General features: G+C 36.2%; 1 protein-coding gene across 2 annotated transcripts in view; it reads right to left on the reverse strand.

The window, feature by feature from the left end:
* The window catches only part of MEI4 (meiotic double-stranded break formation protein 4), an 84828-nt gene extending 73665 nt beyond the window's left edge, over positions 1-11163 (reverse strand). For both annotated transcript variants that reach the window (XM_068678130.1, XM_068678131.1), the window contains exons 1-2: positions 10783-11163; positions 842-1090 (exon numbers count right to left, since the gene is read on the reverse strand). In XM_068678130.1, the coding sequence (XP_068534231.1) occupies positions 842-1090; positions 10783-10825 (292 nt within the window). In that variant the 5' untranslated portion in view covers positions 10826-11163. The remainder of the gene's footprint in view (positions 1-841; positions 1091-10782) is intronic.
* Between the last annotated feature and the right edge of the window lie 8994 nt (positions 11164-20157).

A 20157-nucleotide genomic window follows, 5' to 3' on the forward strand; every position in this document is an offset into this window, starting at 1 on the left:
ATGGCAAAAGTAGTAAAGAGGTTGAATTGTAGTAAGAAAGCTCCATTTAGACACTAACGTAAACAAAATCATATTAAGCTAATGAGGTACTGGAACAAACTGTCAGAAATGATCATGGAGCTTAAGAAAAATCTCTCAAAATTTACTTGCAGGTAGAGGGGAACTAGGAGACATGAGACCAGTTCCAGGCTTCTGATTTAGTGACTCCTTTTATCTACCTTTATTAACACGGTTGTTTAAAACAAACAAACTTGCTCTTCTCCAAAATAGTGGTTTTTTTACAGTCTTCAATTAAAAGCTTTCCTGAATCCTACAATATCAGGCTCACAATTTTATCACATCAGAATAAATATTCATAGTATCCACAGTCTATCCACATTAACAGACACAGCATACATATGGCCCATTAGCCATTCCTAGCTTTTTCTCTCACATGTATTAAAGTTATGCTTTCAACAGATTAGGCCTAAATTCTACCACTTTAAACATGCTTAAAATTAATGTCATATTACATATATAAGACCCTAATGTTTCCCAGATTATAGAGTAAGATTTTGTATAACATACATACAGTAATACCTGTACATCTGCCATTATTCCATATGATACACGTTGATTTTGAAGGTTGAAATATATATTCTAAATATGTATTAAATTCTCTAGCTAAATCCCATTGCAACTGGTGTAACTGCCCTACTACTTCAGGTTTTTGGAAAAACAGGAAGCTGTACACTAAAGACTACAGTACCTAGGTACAAGAAATGGTGCAGCCAACATGAAAGCTGTTTTGTCTTTTGCTACTGCAACATAGAAATAGCCAGAAATGATTTCAGAAACTTACCACTTTCCAAGCAGACTCTCCGACAGATCTTGTTCAAAAGAAGTTCTTGACGTAATCGAAAAACTTCAGCTTCTAGTACTTCAACTTTCGATCTCCAGCCAAAATCTTGTTCAGATACAATTTTGGCTAGGTGCTCAGTGTATTCTTTGCAGCTTTTCCCTGGTGGCTTTGAGTGGATAATTGCAAAAGCCAGAGCCAGTTTTGATATTTTCAAATACCAGACTTGATTTTCTCTTCTGCCTTTGTCTTCTATTACATTAGGAAAAAACAAAAACAGAAAATAACATCACCATGACTTTATCAAAGCAAATTATGCACACTCTTTTTTTGGCTTTGAAAACTGTTCAACAGTGAGACCAATTATTTTATTTCTAGTGCATTCCTAAAATCAATCAAAGAGAAGAACCATAAAGAGTTGTCCACAATGTGAAAACAAAGCATACATACATGAGCTGCGCCCCAGCTATAACAATAAAACTCAGTGTTTGAGAATAATTATGTAAATTAACAAGCACTTCAAATAGGCTTATTCTGGCAAAATGTTAAATGTAAACGTTGTCTCCACTAAAACAAAAATGAAAACATTAAGAATCCTAAAAAACAAACAAACAAAACTACTAAAAACCTAACAGCATGAGTGAAGAATGGGGCTATACTAGCTTAAACCCAACACATACTATTTCTTCATAGTGTACCAAAAAGACCCAATTCTCAAAAAAATAAAAAGTAAACACCTGAGGATGTTGGTAGTTTCCAGCTTTGGACACCTGGTAATGCTGCACTTCTGGTCCTAAATCTACATTATATCTCAGGCCTGCAGAAAGTCTTTGCTGAGAAGTACTGTTACAAAAAGCAGACTAAAGCTGGAATAAAGGTGTCTTTTCTTTCCTATTCTTGCCATCAACATCCATAAATTTAATCTCCTCCCTTCAAAATAAGAATACACATCTTCACTCATAGCTCACACAACTTCACTTATAAGTAAGGTTCTTCGCAGCAGTCAAGTAAGCTTTGAAACAAGAACTTATAATATATGCATGAACACAGGCAAGTGTAATTTTGTAAGTGTAAAATGACTGCATTGACAAAAAACACATCCTGAAGTTTTCTAATTTTATGGATTAGAGGAACAAACAAATGAAAAGTAAAGAGGAGACTGAGGTGAAAACAAAATATGGCTAGAAGAGAACAGCAGACAAGAAAAAGAACTTCAAAGTGACATAAGTGGCTAGTAAGACAAGCAAGGACATTTTTATAAGCTCTTTTACAAACCGCAAGGATGAGGCAAATGGAATTACTGGGGTCAGAGAAAGAAAAGGCTTATCTAGATGATTATGTTATGGGCAATAGCACAGGACTTAGGAACAAAAAGGGAAAAAAATAAATGAAAAACATCAAGTAAAATCCAGGCTAACTAGCAATATTTTATGATTACTTTTTTTTTCTAATTCTGCACTATTTTCATTCAGTATTTCACACCATGTTTACTTAAAAAAACAACAACAAAAAAAACACATTATTTCCAGAAGAAAAAAAGCCTTCTTATGCTTTCATCCTGGCATTAACACAAAAATTATCCATAATACTATTTTTTTCCCTCTCATTTTGCACGATTATTAGATAACAAGTACTATAATAAATTGTGTCAAATAACTGTGAAAATTAGTAATAGCACAGGTTTCAGTAAGGGACTTTATATCACCCTTTCACCAGATCATCTGATACCATTAAGCTGATTTCTTCCTTTGGTTCTCCTCTGCTTCAGACAGTAAGGCATATAACACCATTCATTTATTTATCCAGCACATGCACTTAGAGAAGAGTTGCCTTTCAAATACTTCCTTTACCTATCCTATAAAACGCACAAACAATTCCTGTGCATTCCTTGCATGTTATCCATTCAGATACACCAGTCACATTTTGAAGTGTGAGCAGAGGATAAGACCACAAGGATTCCTGAGGATCTACCACAGCCATTCTCTAAATTATTTTTCTCCACTTGAAACACGACATTCCTGCTCTGACAGTGCAAAAACAATTAGTCTAAGCCACCAGGGCACTGATAAAGATTAATGAAAGAGTAAGCCCTTAGAAACTGCACAATACTATCTATACCCACTGCCTAAAGCAGTCGAACATTAAATAAATGATACTTCATATATAATTTCTTCCTTGTAAAATCTATTTCACTCAACTTTTCCATTCATAGCTAGGAACTCCACTGAAAAACTGCAAGTTAATTCCCTCAGCCCTAAAGAATCAACATCTCTGTGGAACAACTAATTGATTTAAGACACCCTTTCGCCTTATATATCAAAGGAAATGTTTTGCAAATGCAGAACCGCACAAGCAACTAAGCTACTGTCAAAGCTGTGACTAAAATGAAATACATAGGACCACACAGGAAAAAAAAAAAAAAAAAAAAGTAACAATTGGGGATCCAGCATTTTTGGTTCTGAACTGATGTGGTCCCCAGATTATCTCATCTTCTTAAATAGAAGTTTCACCTAGGTATCACTCAAACTGCATGTCAAGCTCTATTCTTGTTAAGTTCCCTTGCAGAGCAAAGCCAAAAACTCAGGCAGCCAGAAACTCTTCTTACAAATTGCTTTCATTTCTGATTTATCATTTTGATATCTCCGGAGACTTCTTTGCAAAAGCTTTCTGATTCACCTCCTTTTAAAAAAAATATACAGGCTCACTTTCCACTCTATAACATGTACGAGCCAGTACGAGCATCTTCCCATAAATTACATTCTGGAAAGCTGCAGAAGGATAAATATTTCGGTATGGGTCAGGATACGAGGAGAGGATACGATTTCAGCTCTTTGTGACTGTTTATATACCTTTTATCATTAGAGAATCAACATCAACACCTTCTTTTCATGCAGTTTATTTCTACTCATGCACCAGACAAAGAGCCAAAGCCTGCTGTTTGACCACTGATAATTCATCGCCATGTGCTTCATGTGTCTCAGCCCATAACTCTGCACCGGCAAAGGAAGTAAATAAATCCACATAGCCTCTAAAAATCCACTATTGACAGAACATGTCTACGTTACTTGAAGTAAAACCCAAGAATTCTGGAAGTTCTGACTATTTCAAGTTTTCAGCCTTTGTAATTGAAATATCCAATGATTCACAGTCAAGAAAAAAGTGCCCTCCCTCACACCCCCCAATAACTAGACAAGTATTATAAGCAACTGGAGTGGGAATAGTTGAGACTGAATTTCTGCAGCTCAAGAAAGAGGATGAAATGCTGCTTTAGTAAGATTTTTCCCTGCTTAGGGCATTATTGAGTCACTTTGTTTTCCTTTTTAGAGGGCACTACTATATTTTAATCAGAGCATAACTTTTAGTGGACATATACAACCCAGACACAGATAAGCAAAAGGCTCTTTCACTCTCACCACACTGAAATGTTACTTACTAAAGGCAATATATGACTAATAAAACACATAAACCATGCTAGTTTTGCTTCAAAACACTGAGCAGCGTTCCACCTTAATACTTTGGACATAGAGTTAAGCCTTTTCCTCTTTAACATCTTCAATATACCCACTTCTACAGTAGGAGTACCTTATACTGAATGAGCTTAATGATGTGCTCTTACTCTGAAAAAAGAACTGCTTCTTTTGTGGAAAAAATCCTTGTAAAGATGTTGTTAAAAAAAAAAAAAAAAAGCAGTACTGATTACAAAGTTGGAGAAAATTCTGCTGGAATCTCAAAATCTCATTTTAAATCAAGTAGTTTATAAGAAATGATGATATACCTGCATGTATTTCTGGTACCAATGTATTTCATACAAATTTTATTGGGAACACAGCTTGTTTACCTTCTTCCTATTACTCTCCCATCACCATCTCTCTCCTTTTTTCCTTTTTTATGATCATGGAAAGAGAAGGCTCTAGGAGAAAAAGCAGCAGCTGTAAGAATGGATTCAAGTTTTCCACAACTCCCTAAACAGAAAGCCACTCTCTCACTAACCACTGCAAAAATATCCTAGGAAATAACTCAGTGGTTGATGCTGTTAGATACAGGGGTCCTTGCCAATTGTGCATTAGCAAAAAGTGCACAGCAATCTGTTGCTCTCGGGAAGTGCTGCACCAAAGACCACCAAATGCGAATGCATTCCACTAAAAGCATATTGGCAGCTACAGAGCTGTATCAATGCTATTTTCGCTCATATCAGCATAAAAGTGACACCAGTGGTTAGGCACAAAAAGAAAAAAAAAAAAAAAAAAAGGTTCAAAACCAAACCAGAAATTTTCCTTGGTTGGGGATAACACAACGAGAGCTAGAAGTGGGAAGCAGTACCCCAACAACAGATATCAACTGATAAGTTCCCTGTGCAAAGCCTTGATCCACAGACTGATCCTGGAAGTGCAATCAGAGGATGGGATCAGCTAAAACTGCTGTCAAACAGGACTGGGTCTCCAGTTTCTTGACCCAAATAAAGAACCCTTTCTCCAGCCCTCTAACTCAACCCTGTTGAGGTCCCAGCTGAGAAATCCTTCAGCTGCTGAAATAATTCCAAAAGAAGTCATCAACCATCCTATACAGCTGTGTGTTAGATAACCAAGGGGAACTAAGAGGTAGTGTAAGATCCTTTGAGGACCTTAGATATAAACAGAAAAACAGAAACGAGCTAAATCTTACTACACCGATTCGCCAGTCCTGCTGTTGTGCAGCTGCATGTGATACAGCATTTCATATTACACCATCAGCTACAGCAAGATACCTTTATGGCAAGTCTCACCTCAGTTTTAACACTGTCTGCTACACATGAAGAGGAAAGAATTCTCAAAAAAAAAAAAACAAACAAAAAACTGTTTTCAGGTGATCACTGAAGTCTGCTTTCTTCCCATTGAGAAACTTCATGTATTTAGGACTACTCTAAAGGTCAAAGATTTCCCATTATTGGTAACAAGCTAAAATTATTCATTAGTTAAAAAACAAACACAAACTCAAAACACCTATTAAAGCCATGAAACTTGCACCTAAATTTAAATCATTCCTTAAAATCGTTTAAGTAACTAGAGAGTACACTATCGTTTGCTTCAGATTTCTTTTACATGCGAAATTAAAGCAGCCTAATTTAAAAGTATCAACTCTGACCATGAATACCAGTACTTGAAAGAAATACACATTCACGTGAATTGGAAACAGAGGCAGGAGCTCTGAAGCTCAGTACAAGTCTGTCAGCAGTTCAAGCATCCCTGCTCGTATCAGCTGGCTGCTGAACAGCACTACCACAAGTGGCTGATTGTGCACCTCGCTAGTTAGTGGTCCCCACTTGCCTCCCTCTATGAAGTTCTCAAAAAATGAAAGTTGAGCTCTTTTACAAGACATGAAACAAAGAACTTCCAAAGTCTGCTACTGGCACAAAAGCATCCCTTCCACCCCAGCACTCCCTTGGCTGTTAGCAGATGCCTTTCTATCTCTTACCTGTTTCTTACTGTTTCTTTTTTCACTGTTAAATACACAACTAAACAGTGCAGTTCAACCTCACCTCCTGAATGCATAGCTGTTGCTTTCTTTGCAGCACACAACACCAAATTAAGTCTCTAGAGTAATATATATATATATATATATATATATATTCTTATGGATGCTACCTGGCTTTTTTTTTTTCCTCATGCAGAAATTGCAATAGCATCAACCACAGGCTGATAGGGATACCAATTTTCTATTTGAACACTGTCCCAGGAAACCTGTTCCAGCACCTGTCCACCCTCTCGGTGAAGAACTTTTTCCTGACATCCAGTCTGAATCTCAATTAACCCAGAAAGATCCTCTAACATCACCAAAATGATACCCCTGGGCCGAACCAGACGTACTTCATTCTCCCTCACCCAGTTCTGGGTTCCTCTACTGGGCACCGACCACAGAAAGTGCCTGCCAGACACAGAGGGATTAGCTAATTGGTTCACACAAGCAAATCCTCAGCTCAAGAGCTTTTAAAAAGTATTTTGGAAGTTATTTATGGGTAAGGGACATGAGTTTTAAATAAATAATCTTCTTGAACTCTACCTATAATTCCCTGACTGACCTCGAAGACATGGAAGTTACAGGATGGGGGTGACAGGATGGAGAAGGAGGTTAAATGAGTGCTTTTATAAAAATGCGGTTATACTGTGATTTAAAATAAGGCACCTCAAAATACAACCAAAACCTGAATTTGTTTGAAATAATTCAGTATTAGAGGAATACTCACGTCACAGGACTGCACACCTTAGGCCTGATCCCTAAATTTGCCCATGTAATTCATGGCTAATAGTGGAAGAAACTTCTTCAAATTCCATTGGCAAAACCTTACTGTTTACAGGACATTTATTTCTTATTCAGAACATCATCATCTAAGACTGAAAGCTCTAAAAATTAATACAGTAAGACACAAAATAGACTATAACTCAATTAACTTCCAGGGCATCAAGGGCTTAGTTCTCTTCATATGTGAAATAGATGATACACATTAAAGGACTGGTCTGTCAATTTCACGCTGAAGACAAAGGTGAAAATATTGCCAGTATCTGTGTAACCTCATTGTGCGTTACATGACAGCAACCAAGACACTGACCTATTATAATGGCACACAAAACAGGTCACAAAATGATGTGAGTGCTCTAGCGGAACTGAGCTGAGCTGCAGACACATATGGCTATAACATTAAGCAACGATAAAATAAACTTGATTTAATTAGTATGCCAAACATAATACTGTCTTTTATGCATATAATAAATAATGATAATGGGACAGCTGCATAATCAAGATGAACTAAAGTATGCCTTGTGTTCCAATTAAGCAGCTTTTATTGTAAAAATGTATAAAATGCATATTAAACCAAAGCTGCTTGATGGTGTCATTTTTAAACAACATAATATACAAACATATGTAATGTAGATATAGTTACTGAGGGAAACATTCAATTTTACTACCATAATCTGAAACAATACCTCCAGCATATTCTTTTGTTGTTGTTGTTTATGGATTCAAGATGCTAAAGTGATATTGAAAATAATAAATATTTAAAAGATGTTATATCAAAAGCACAAGGAAACTTGATTAAAACGCACCATGAGATTTATTTCTTCAAACCATTTAACTCTTAAATCATTTTAGCTTCTAAAATGGAGTCATAAATTCTCCAAAAACAATTAAGAAGAACGATTTGAAAAATATGTTAGAGCTTTTTAACATTCACCACCTGTAAACATTGCCTAGCGTTAAGAACATAAGCAAGCATAACCCCTCAGGATTTTGGTAAAACTGAAGAGTCAGGATTTATCTGCTCTTAACTACAGAAATCTACAGTGCAGACGGCTACAGCTGAGTTAACTGTCTAAACTTCCTTTAGAGATCAATGGGCAGAAACAGGGATTTCTAATAACACTTTGTCAAGTGATTTGTACCTCCGCCTTATGATGACATTATTCATGGCCCAGAAACGTTTGTTTCCCTCCTTGGACTACAAACGGAGCTCAAATGATGGGATCAGATGCACATACACATATTGTGCACTATGAGATGAGTGCACCACAGGCACCTAAAGCTCAGACATGCAAAAAATATTTAGATGTCTAGCTAACAAGTGAAATTATGCAGGGTTAAAATAAATACTTTTTAAAGTAAGTTTGTAATTCTAGGTTTTCTGAACACCTCAGAAGGAATTAAGTTTTCTAGAATAAAACACAGAAATCATGGAAAAACTTTGAGAACCTTGAACATTTCAATAGTGTTCATGCACAAAAAATCTTGGCATACAGATGCCAAGTAAAACACGAGAGGCATCAAGTATCTAGAAGTCCAGAATTAAATAAACATGAAACAACTAGATTGGCCCTTCATAAAGTTTCTCCGCATTACTCTTACGCAAGATCACATTAGAAAATTATACTTTATTTCCTCCCATTTTAAAATGTGTAAACTCCCATTTTTAGATATTAAAGAAAACTTCCTTCTGCATATATATACACATATATACATATATATAGTGTGTATATATATATATATATACACACACATTTGTGGCTGAGAAGGCAATTTATATATAATACATATATATTTCCATAACTGTATTACATGCTTAGATTAACTCTTTCAAGGTTTGAACTGTTTTGGCATTTTGGTTTCTGAACAGAACCAGCTGACTGTTGTTTTTTTTCTTTTCCCCTAACATGCTGTTGCAGTGAAACAAACATAGAAGAATCCGAAGTCACTCAAAAGTTCAACCCTGTCAATCTTATTAAAGAAACATTACAAAGTATTGGCAGCAAGGACAGCTTATGCACTACAGGAGCCTTAAAGAAATAAAAGGATTCTACTTTTGTTCTATACCCATCAGAATAGGCCAAGTAGAAAACCCTAATGTAAGCCTGAGATTTCTGATCATTTTAAATTATGTGTATGTTCTCCCTTGAAGCTGAGAGTTCTTCCTTTTGCACTTTTTTCTCCACCAACATTTTTTTTTTGGCTGTGGCTCTTACAATGCTATTTAGTGAATCTGACACACATTACAAGTACCACTACCATGTTTTTCTTTACTATTCTCAGCAATGAAGACATGTACGTATGGATGTAAAAGGGTATTTATTCTACAAAGCCCACTGCTCAGAAATTAAAGTATAATCGGGGTGGACATCTTTCTGCTCTTATTTTAGCATGTAATTTTTTCCCCTACAGAAACAAAACTGTAGTTAGTTGGAAATTGAGAATATACTTCTCATTACTGCTTTACAAAATACACTGTGAAAGTCAGATCTTTAGTCGTTTACAAAAATTCACATGTTGCTAATAGTACTTAGTCACATAAGGGATAAATTTACAGTTGACATTTTGGACTATGAATATATGTATCTTTACATAAAGATACATAAAGACTATCTTTAGTCTTTATATACTGCCAAGTTGCAACAAAAAAGTCGCTGTACCTCCAAGCTTTATCTACTGCATTAGTTCCTGAATTTAGAATTTCAGAGAAGAATTTTAAAAAGGCAATCATAAACGGTTTGGGAGATTATACAGGGATTATTTGGCTTCTTTCTACTTCCCACGTTAAAAAATATACTGAATAAAACATTACCATACTTTTCAATTTCACATTTCCAACCTTTATCTGAACAGTTCCATTCTCACAAGTTTTTTATATCTGCAAAATCAGTAGCTTTCAGTGAACAAGCAACTTGTAGGTAACTTAGCAGAAAGCTTGGCTTCCTCACACAAATTTTATACTGGCAGAATGAAAGATGAGTTTGTTCAAGAGAAGCCAAATGTTTTTTGAGACAAAGAGAAGAATAGCAGGCTACTAGGAATTTAGTACTCTAAAAAGCATACAGTATCTGATGAAGAACAAAGCTTTATATTTATTATAGATGATAACATAACAATAACCACAATTAAATGCATAGTTCTTGAATATCGTTTTGTGAAGCACTTGAAGTTGTAAAAGATAGTCACAGTGAAAGTGACTTGTCACGCATTCACAACTAAGTCTATAGGAAATAAATTACTTCTTACACTTCAGTTCTGTTCAATTACTACTTTATTCACAGCTCACCCTGAAGACCCCGTCCCAACAAGCCGAGCCATGGCAGCCCAAAGCAGCCCCTCACACAGCTTGCCCAGGACAAAATGGCTCCAGGTTCACCAGGCCCATGCAGGCAGCCAGTGATCAACTGCTCACATGCTGAAACTAAGATGTCTGTTTCTGTCACTGGATTCACTGGTGCACCAGATAATTACCAGATCTCCACCCAAAACATGATATTTACAAACACACTGTCTCCCCACACAGCAACAGCAGTGGCAGGCCATGCACTCACACCAACAAAATGGCGTCTGGGTGGGGGCATCTCCTCAGGCCGGTGCCCAGCACCTTCACCCAGCCACCCTTAGCATTTCCCTGGCCCTATGGAAAAGGCTTTCAGGAAGCCTCAACCCACCTGCAGCAGGACCCCTGCTTTGGGGGACGCTCCGGAGCTCCATGGCAAGCCCTCACAGGCGGCACACTCAGATCCACGCTGCCCCCTCACAGGTGGCAGCCCAGCCCCAGGGCTAAGGGGCTGCACTGGGGTAGGCAAGCTCCTGGCTCCAAGCCTGCCTGGGCCCTGCCAGGCCCTTACTTAGGCTGAGGGAAAAACAAGGCTGGGGAAGCATGGAAGCCTTGTAGAAGATGGCCAAATTAACAACTACCTCCCTGGTTTCAGAAAGGGAGTCCCCCTGCATGAGGAAAGTGGGCATGCAAGGCTCTGAGAGGTGCAGAGGCAATGGCTTGGTTCATGGGCTGGAGCTGCTAGTCAATAAGGCTCTTAATTTTACTTTTCATGTTGGCTGTTGAGGTGGTGTTTTCATTTAGAGCTCATCATCATCACCTGTCTCATAAACTTCTTGATTAATTAGGTTCTCTTTTCTTGTTTGGATATCCATGAAATCTTAAAAACTTTGAAACAGTATTTCTTTAACAGTACATCGGAGATGTATGCTCCCTTTTGGCTTATACACTGTGATCAAAGCTTGCCAATCAGCTGAAGAAGTTATTATTGTATGTATAATTAAATTCTTTACAAAAGCTATGCTGAAAAGTTTGCGTTAAGTCCTTCTTGGCCAGAAATGGTCTCTCAGCAGTTGATGAAGGAGGGGAAGGAGGGCAGGAGGCAAGATAAGAAATCAGTAAGGGAGTCGGTTGCATTGGAGTTTATCAAAATATATAAAACTCCTCAGTATAGGAGGACTGATCTTTATAAACACAGAAGTATTCAGCTATGACAAGTAATATGTATTTTTAAAATTCTCACCCCCCCTTTTTTTCTTGGATAATTTAAACAGCTTTGTTTTCAACACCTTAAGCTAATTTATTAAAAAAATCCTAATGCTTTTATCAAGATACATAGTGTCAGATTTCTGATCCTTTTTTTTTTTCCTTGAAAAATAAATTCACCATTCTCACTACAGAAAACTTAACACATTGCAACTTTCATTTTATACTCCAAATGATAAAAATAAATTAAACTGAATAATTTAGAGAGTATTTTCTTTCTGACGGTGCTACTTATTTTTCAGTGAAGCCCAGGGGAAAAAATAACAAAATATTCTCCAGACTTTTTATATTACTATTTTACTTCACAACAACTTACCAGCAGCCATACTTTGTTTATCCTTTCCTGTGTATCTCTGTGCATCTGCTGTGCATAAAAGTGATGCAGATACTTCTCAAAGTGGACACTCATTATGTAGAACAAAATGTCCATGTTTTCACATAATCTTTTCAGTTGTGACTGAAAGAAAAAATTGAGAGACATAGAAACATAGAATCATTTAGGTTGGAAAAGACCTCCAAGATCATCAAGTCCAACCATGACATTAGTGCTTTTACCTGCAATTCTGGGTTTTATATACAGAAAGCTGAATGTAAAAGGCAGAATTAGGCAGAAGCATTGTTATTACTGTCTAAAACTAGGAAGTGGCTCTGACTGTTTTTGTTGTTGTTGTTGTTTGTTTGTTTGCTTGTTGTTTGTGTATTTTTTTTTTTTTTGGTTTTGTTTTAAAGTACCAGTGGTACCCACAAGGGTAGGCTTGTTGAGAGACATCTACCAAGTCTGAGACCTTTTACCACTAAATAGCTGCCAGTTAGAATGTTTTAGACTTGATTATTTTGTACTTAAACATTCAAGATCTGCATAAATTTAATTTTAGATTCACAACTCTTTTGGGGGGGATTAGAAACTAATGGTAGATAAAAGCAATGTGTCTCAAACTTCTAAACTCATTGTATGCACTTTCAGAATGCAAGCCATGTACACTTTACAGTTTTTAGTTTTTTATTTTAAATTAAATGAAGCATCCCAATATTTTAAGGTGGAAAAAACTTTCTCTCTCTCTACCCCCCACTCACCTCCCATTTAAACAGAATATCTCTTTGCTGTTCATCAGAAAGCAGCAAATAAGGGCACATTCGGCTGTAGACTCACTTTGAGAAACATAATTTTGGTGTATTGAAGAACACTTCTCAAAAATAACATGTAGCTTTTTTTAAACTTGCATTAACTTTGTGTTCTTAACACTTCCAGTGATTACATAATCTAATAGATTAGCTTCGCAATCAAGGAACAATGTGTGTGCAAGCTAGTTACATCCAATAAATAAAAAATAAGATACAATTTCCATTTTAATACCCAAACACTGGGTGATTATTACTGCATGTAATCTCAAGTGAAGCAACATTAAAACCAAGCTTTGATTTCAAATAAGGAGTTTGTATATCATGAAGGGAACTGACTCTACTAGCTGCTGATAAATTCTTTTGATCTCTGTTTCTGAAGATGCCTTTTGATCTGAAAAATAGTCAAAGGATATACTCATGGCACAAGGTCATACAAAATAATTAGCTGCTTTTATTAATAATTAAACATAAAAGCGGTGCAGGTGTTTAATTGCATTAGAGATCGTGCATTCTCGGTATTTAACCAATCCATACACTGAATAATTACAGACAAGTCAGTGGTCAACACAAAAACACAACCTTCAATCAATTGTTAAGTGTAAATGAATTATATCACTGTAGAACATGCAGGCCCTGCTCTTACTGGATGCCTGCAGTATCAACAATTAGAACAAACATGAAAGTATAACTTTTCTTTTGGAGAACTACAATTTGTCAGAATTCATTAGACATCTTCATGTTTTAGCACATCTCAATTTACCCACGGGCTGGAAGTGTCTAAAAACACATAGGAAATATGTTGTCTCAACAGATGTAGTTTGCAGTTTTGTGTAGTTTATGTGGAGTAAGAGATGTGCCAGTTTGAGAAGAGTGAGTGAAAATCACTTACAGGAATGTCAGTGTCTTCTCATATGAGCTTTCATTCTTCTATGTTACAGTGCTATATATAATTAAAGATAAAAATTTTGGCATCATGCATCTTCATTACTCAGCATCACGCTCTTCAAAATGGATTGTAATATGTTTGTGATGGCTCTATTCTGTATGTAATTACGATGACATAAATATGGTTCAAGTACATTATTAGCCTCTTTGATCATAATCTGCAATTCTTAACAAATCATCTGATTTAGGATGTTCATGAAGTTATGCAATGACTTCTTTGTTACTGTTCAGAAATAAAGCATCACCATCAGGAAGGAAAGATAACACTTCAGCAGCTGAAGAAATGAAAATCTCGCTTCTCCAAAAGCAATGTAAAAACTTAGGCACAATTTGAGAAGAACAGGGAAACAAACAACACTCACTACTAATTGGATGCGACATACCATCAGTTATCATGGTATGCTTTGTTATGAAGAAATACTTTACAGTGCTTTATTTAAATGTTAGCACTTACATAACACTGTAAAATTAGATGCACACACACGATATGACAGCAGAATCCATTCTCTTCTCTTCTACTAAACAAAGAGAAAACCTTTCCCTTCAAGGATTTCACTGTCTAGAAACCAATACAAAAAGATCCCAGTGAAATCAGGTAAGGAAAAAAGGGCAAAAACATCCTGGCAAGTAATCCAAATGATGGTCATATTTTAATGTAGACATGTTTAAAAATGATGTGACAATGTAACAGACACTTTTCTGAATTTGCATTTCATCATTGATCTCAGACTAACCAAACAATTTTGTGAGTTTATTCTTCGTTTCCATTTTACAGGACAACAGACAACTGGAAAGAAAGAAAAAATAATGTAAGTACATATAAAAATTTTTCAATTAATTTATTACTTCATGATTCCATGAGCTTTTCTTTTTGAATATTAGAGTTGTGAAATATCTATCCTATGACAAAGAAAATTCAGATTACATTTCCACACATGGGGCTAGAATCAAAGAGCTTCTAAGGCATGTAAGTCCTCCCTAACTACCTGAGAATACAGAAAATTAAGTGACTTAAAATATCTACATTATTTGGATTTATGCTGAGACATATTGATTGGCATTCCTCTGTGAAAACATTGGGTGTTAGATGAATTACGGGCTACAATGTTAATTTCCTATTAATTTCCAGGTTCATGGACCTATTATAACAAGTCCAGAGGAGTTGATCAGAGGGCTGGAGCACCTCTTCTATGAAGACAGGCTGAGAGAGCTGGGATTGTTTAGCCTGGAGAACAGAAGGCTTCAGGGAAACCCTGTAGCAGCCTTCCACTACCTAAAGGGGGCCTACAGAAAAGCTAGGGAGGGACTCTTTGTCAGGGAGTGGAGTGATAGGACAAGGGGTAACGGCTTTAAACTAAAAGAGGGTAGGCTTAGATTAGATACTCAGCAGAAATTCTTTACTCAGAGGCTGGTGAGGCCCTGGCACAGGTTGCCCAGAGAAGCTGTGGATGCCCCATTCCTGGAGGTGTTCAGGGCCAGGTTGGATGGGGCTTTGGGTAACCTGATAGGTGTCCCTGCCCATGGCAGGGGGGTTGGAATTAGATGATCATTAAGGTCCCTTCTAACCCAAACCATTCTGTGATTCTGTGATTTCTTCCAATTGACCTGAACGGGTCTGGCATAAGTTTTGATCAAATTCGTCTTTGGAACATACCCGCTTAATTGCAATTCACACACACAAAAAAAAGTCACATGCTACCTCATTTAATACAGAGCAGTAGTGTTAGTGTTGCTAGCAGCTGTCTAGGCAGTAGCTTATTGTTCAGGGATTGAGAGATAGAGAATATTTTTTTTAATTGGGGGAAATTTACACCTTGGCTCCCATAGGAGCACTGCAACCTGTAAGCAAGATGGTGTTACCAGACAGAAACATGTTAAGGTACATACTATCTAAATTTGGGAAAGACATGACTATTCCAGATCAGGGGAACTTTCAGAGTCTGTGAACTGTATATGGGCCAAAGTACTCTTCTTCCTGCAGTTCACAAAAGACAACATTTTCTCATTTTGTGGAAGCATATATTTATATATACTCATGTGCACATGTAGATAGTAGTTGACAGACCTAGTTCTATGGGCTAAGCAGTCCTGTTTAGTCTCCAAAATTAGGGCAACTTCTTCCCTCAAAAGACATGTATTGCTCTTGCAGGTGAGGAGGGGCAGGGCAAGCTACTCAGCCATGTCACCATTTCATTCAGTCAAAAGGTGTTTTGTCAGTCTGCTGTAATTCTAAATGCGTCCCACTGTGTTTAACAAGATAAAACAGTTAATTCATTTGTTTTTCCTAGTGTGAAATGTAGGCTTCATAATAAATTATTAAAAATGTACATTCATGAAGCTGAGAATTAGTTGTATCTAGCAAACAAGGAAAGGAGGTTGGAGAAAGAAGAAACATTCCTCAGAAAAACTAAATTTTTTTAGACTGGTAAAATTAATTTGTAATGCAGTATATGCCATAAATATACAGGTCATATACAGAGGTATGTACTTCTACTGATGCATATACACATGCATTTAGATAGATACATACATACATACATAGGAAGGCAGAGAGATAGATACTAAAGTGAAACAAGCTGTAGACAGAGGCAAAGAAAATAATTTTTGTTATCTGTCTATTATGTTCCAACTATAGCAACTGGCTTCCAAAGATAAACACTTTGTCCCCTCTATATGCAATTTTCTTTCCCTTAAAAAAGTGCCATCACTTGTCCTAGTTCAGTGGCTACTGAACTTTACAGCTGAAGGGCTGAACATAATTTTAAGAGATCAAGAGAGCTGCAGTCAATACTGTATCTGTTTTGAAACTCTAATCCTGTGCTTCCTGGGGCTCCTGGAGCCCATCAGGGAAGGGTAATGGACCTAACAAATCCTTTCTTCCAGGCACTGAGCTGTTGCTGTGGAGAAGAAGAGCATCTGCTGAGAGCATGAGAGGGACTAGTTACTGTGGTTCCCATGCCTGAAATAAAATGGTGGTGAAACACAAATGTGAACATCAGTAGATACAAATGAAGATGCCATTTAAAACGTGCATGGCATGGCTCAAGTGAAACAATTTCAAATTCAAATAAAATCATTACAAGTCCTGGTGCAGCTGTCCAGAAATCTGCAGCTCTGCAAGTGGGCTGCAGGCTATGGGTAAGAACCACAAAGGCTGGGCTGTGCATATTTTAAGGGGAAAAAAATGCACGTGTCTGTAAGACTCCACTAATATCTATTTTGTAGAAGGATTTAAGAGACAATCACCCATCTGCCAAAATATGCATGCTGTCTTTAATCATGTTTCTGCAGAATGAAGTAAAAACATCAGAAAGAACTTTAAAGGAAAAGTATACAAGATGGTCGACTGTATTTCTCAATTACTTATTAAGAAATTTGTCCAAGACAAATGATTAAGAGGAAAGAATATGCAATGAATGTGAATATAAATTTTATGATATGTGTAATTTTGGAACTAGACTGAGTGGTTGTGACTTACAACATCACTGAGACACCTGTGAGAGGGGAAGATGCTTCATTTAAATCCACGAAAGCTGTTGCATAAAGGTTGTTCATAAAATTAACTAAACTAATTCAGCTCTGGCTTTGATTCTAGCCCTTTGATGAAATAATTCACTATTTAATTTTTGAGTTATATGTAAAACCAATGTATGTTTTTATCATTTCAGCTGCAACATTTTATTAAATGTCCTTTACTATAAGCTTGATTTGTTGTATAACCTGAGTTCTCAACTATTTGGGGGAAGATGAAAGAAAAAACAAGTCAGCAGAGTTAAATCCTTATGCAGGTTACTTGGGTAATTCATATCTGAGAACAAAGAAATCTTTCTCTGTGAAGTTCTGTGGAGTATATATGACACTTGATATATGTACTATATATGTAAGTTCCTTTAGGTTTGTAAGAGTTAAACTGAAGTTTAATCAAAAGTTTTACTCGGCATCAATCTGTGAGAACCTGAGGTGAAATTGGACCAAGTAAAGTATTCATGGAGATAATCCTCTTGTATTCCCATGCACCTTGCATTTGGAGGGGAGTTATTTTCCAAAAGCTTTTATAATTTTCATTCCTTCTTCAACTCTGCTATTTTATTTATGCTTTATCACCAAATTCTACACACAGATATGTGCATGACTTCATTGAGAGTCATCTCAAGGGAAAATGTGGCCTTTAATAAATATGCAATGAGGCACAGTTGTGATTGAGGTAGGTAGTTTTAAGATGCATAGCTTGATGATTTCAAAACCAGATTTCTTCAGACACGCCAAAGGCAGGTATATGTCATACTAAATGCTTCTTGAATTGGAGTATAAAAGGGCACCCTAAACATTTTTCAAATGATGCAGAATCTATTTCCTCATTTTCCATAACTCAGAACCAGCCAAATTGGATTTTTAGCACACTTTCATAATAATTCATATTTGGGTAGTGAACAAACATGAAAAATGTCAGCACAACATATTATGTTCTTAAACCTATGAATGCCATGATAGAAATACCTTCTCAAACACAGTTAAAGCCATTGCAAGTGAGATACTATAAAAAGTAAAAAAGATGCTTTCCTCTTTGTTTCTTCATTTGAAATGTTTGCTTAGGTAGTCCTCAGAACATGGTTCCTTGCTATTAAATATCTTTAAGAATTAATACTTAAAATGCTCCAGACTGTTCATAATTTGTGAAGCACTGTCAAAGTTCAAAGAAGCCTATATTGCCACTGGTGTTTCCCCATATGCTCCTCCTCTGAAGTGATTACTTATGTACTTATTTTCAAGGGTAGAGATTGTTCTGTCAATTTTCATGAAGATCAGTGTGTCCTCACTATTTTTATTTCCCTTGTGGAAAAAAGTAAAGATAAACTGTCTGAATGCTCTGGGAGTTTACTCCAGTTTAAAGTTGATACTGAGCCAAAGAGATGATCCCAGTGTCCCATAGATCATTCCTTAGCCTGGCAGTCAATATGATTCCACCTGGGTCTTCATATCTGGTAAATCCAGCAGAAGGGACACCAAGCATGGAAGTGCACATCAGTTGAAAGCATAAGAAATGCCCCAGTGGGTTCATCTAACCCATTTTTTTATCCTATAGCAACAGTAAAAAGTCTGTTAGAATATTATTTGGAGATTACTAGCTGGCATCTGTTTTTCCTCTGTGCTTTGCTTCAGCTCTCAGGCAATTTTGAGCCCTTCATTAGTGTTATAACTGAGCATCTTGCTATTTCCTTGACCAAATTCATGTCAGAAAAGTGCCATTGCTTAAACTTTTTTTTTTTTTTTTTTAAACAGAGTGTAACAGGCAATCAAACACAGTGTGAGAAATTAAATTCTGTCTTCAGTATCCTTACTAGAACCGTATCTAATAGAGTCAGTTATCTCACATTTGAACCATGTGATTAACAAAATAGTAACCAACAACTAACTTGGACAAAAGAGTTTGGTTTTGCCTTTTTTTTTTTTTTTTTTTAATTTATATTTTTTTCCTCCTTCTTTCATGAAATGGCAGCTGTAAGCCAGGATATACCCATATAAAAGATCACTATATATTTTTTGAAGACACTCGTGCAACAGAGATGCTAATGCAGTTTTCAAAAACTGGGTGCTTAAATAAATTGATTATAAATTCAATAGACTAGGTTTTAGTGTGTGCTCAAGCCACTATTCCAAACACATCCTAAATTCTCTGCAAATTTGCAGGACAGAATATTTATGTTTTTGTGTAAGAACACCCAAATAAAGATACTACAGAATTTGTAACTGAAAAAAAAATATTTTGAATATTGTGTCAAATGTCATTCCATACCAATTTTCTATCATTAAGTTACATTTCCATGATTTAAATGCAGTAAGCTTGCACCGCAGAGCTAAGAAAGTCCATGTGAGATATCTAAGTAGCTCATAAAAACCTTTCAAGCTCTTGGTAAGTACAGGGAATTCTGAAAGGATCATTCAGATGTCCTTGAATGAATTCGAAGATTATATGAACGACCTTGAAAATAAAACTTCATAACAGAAAAATAACATGTTCTTAACTATAAAATCATAAATGCAACTCAAATCAGACTTTTGAAAGGGCTTACTAAGTTTTCAAAGATCTTTGAATGGGAACTTTTTGAGCATTTATATCAGAAAATCATGAACAATGGATTGTTAGGTGACTAAAACAGTTCAAGCTAAAAAGAAAAAAATAATGTAGATTTATATTTCAAATTTAAAAATAAAATTAAAAAAAAATCAAAAGCTTTAAAATAGTGTTGATCCTCTACAAAATAATGGTATATTATTTCCATCTTCTTCATTATTTTTCCCCATATAATAAAGGCCATTTAATGGATAAGGCCAATGGATAGAGTCCATTTTTAATTTCTAGGATCGCTTCTTAGAAGCTAACGTGTTTTATATGGTGATTAGATGGTGCTGCAAAACTGATGTAGTTACAAAA

The sequence above is a fragment of the Anas acuta genome, chromosome 3 (genome assembly GCF_963932015.1).
Source record: "Anas acuta chromosome 3, bAnaAcu1.1, whole genome shotgun sequence".
NCBI lineage: Eukaryota > Metazoa > Chordata > Aves > Anseriformes > Anatidae > Anas > Anas acuta.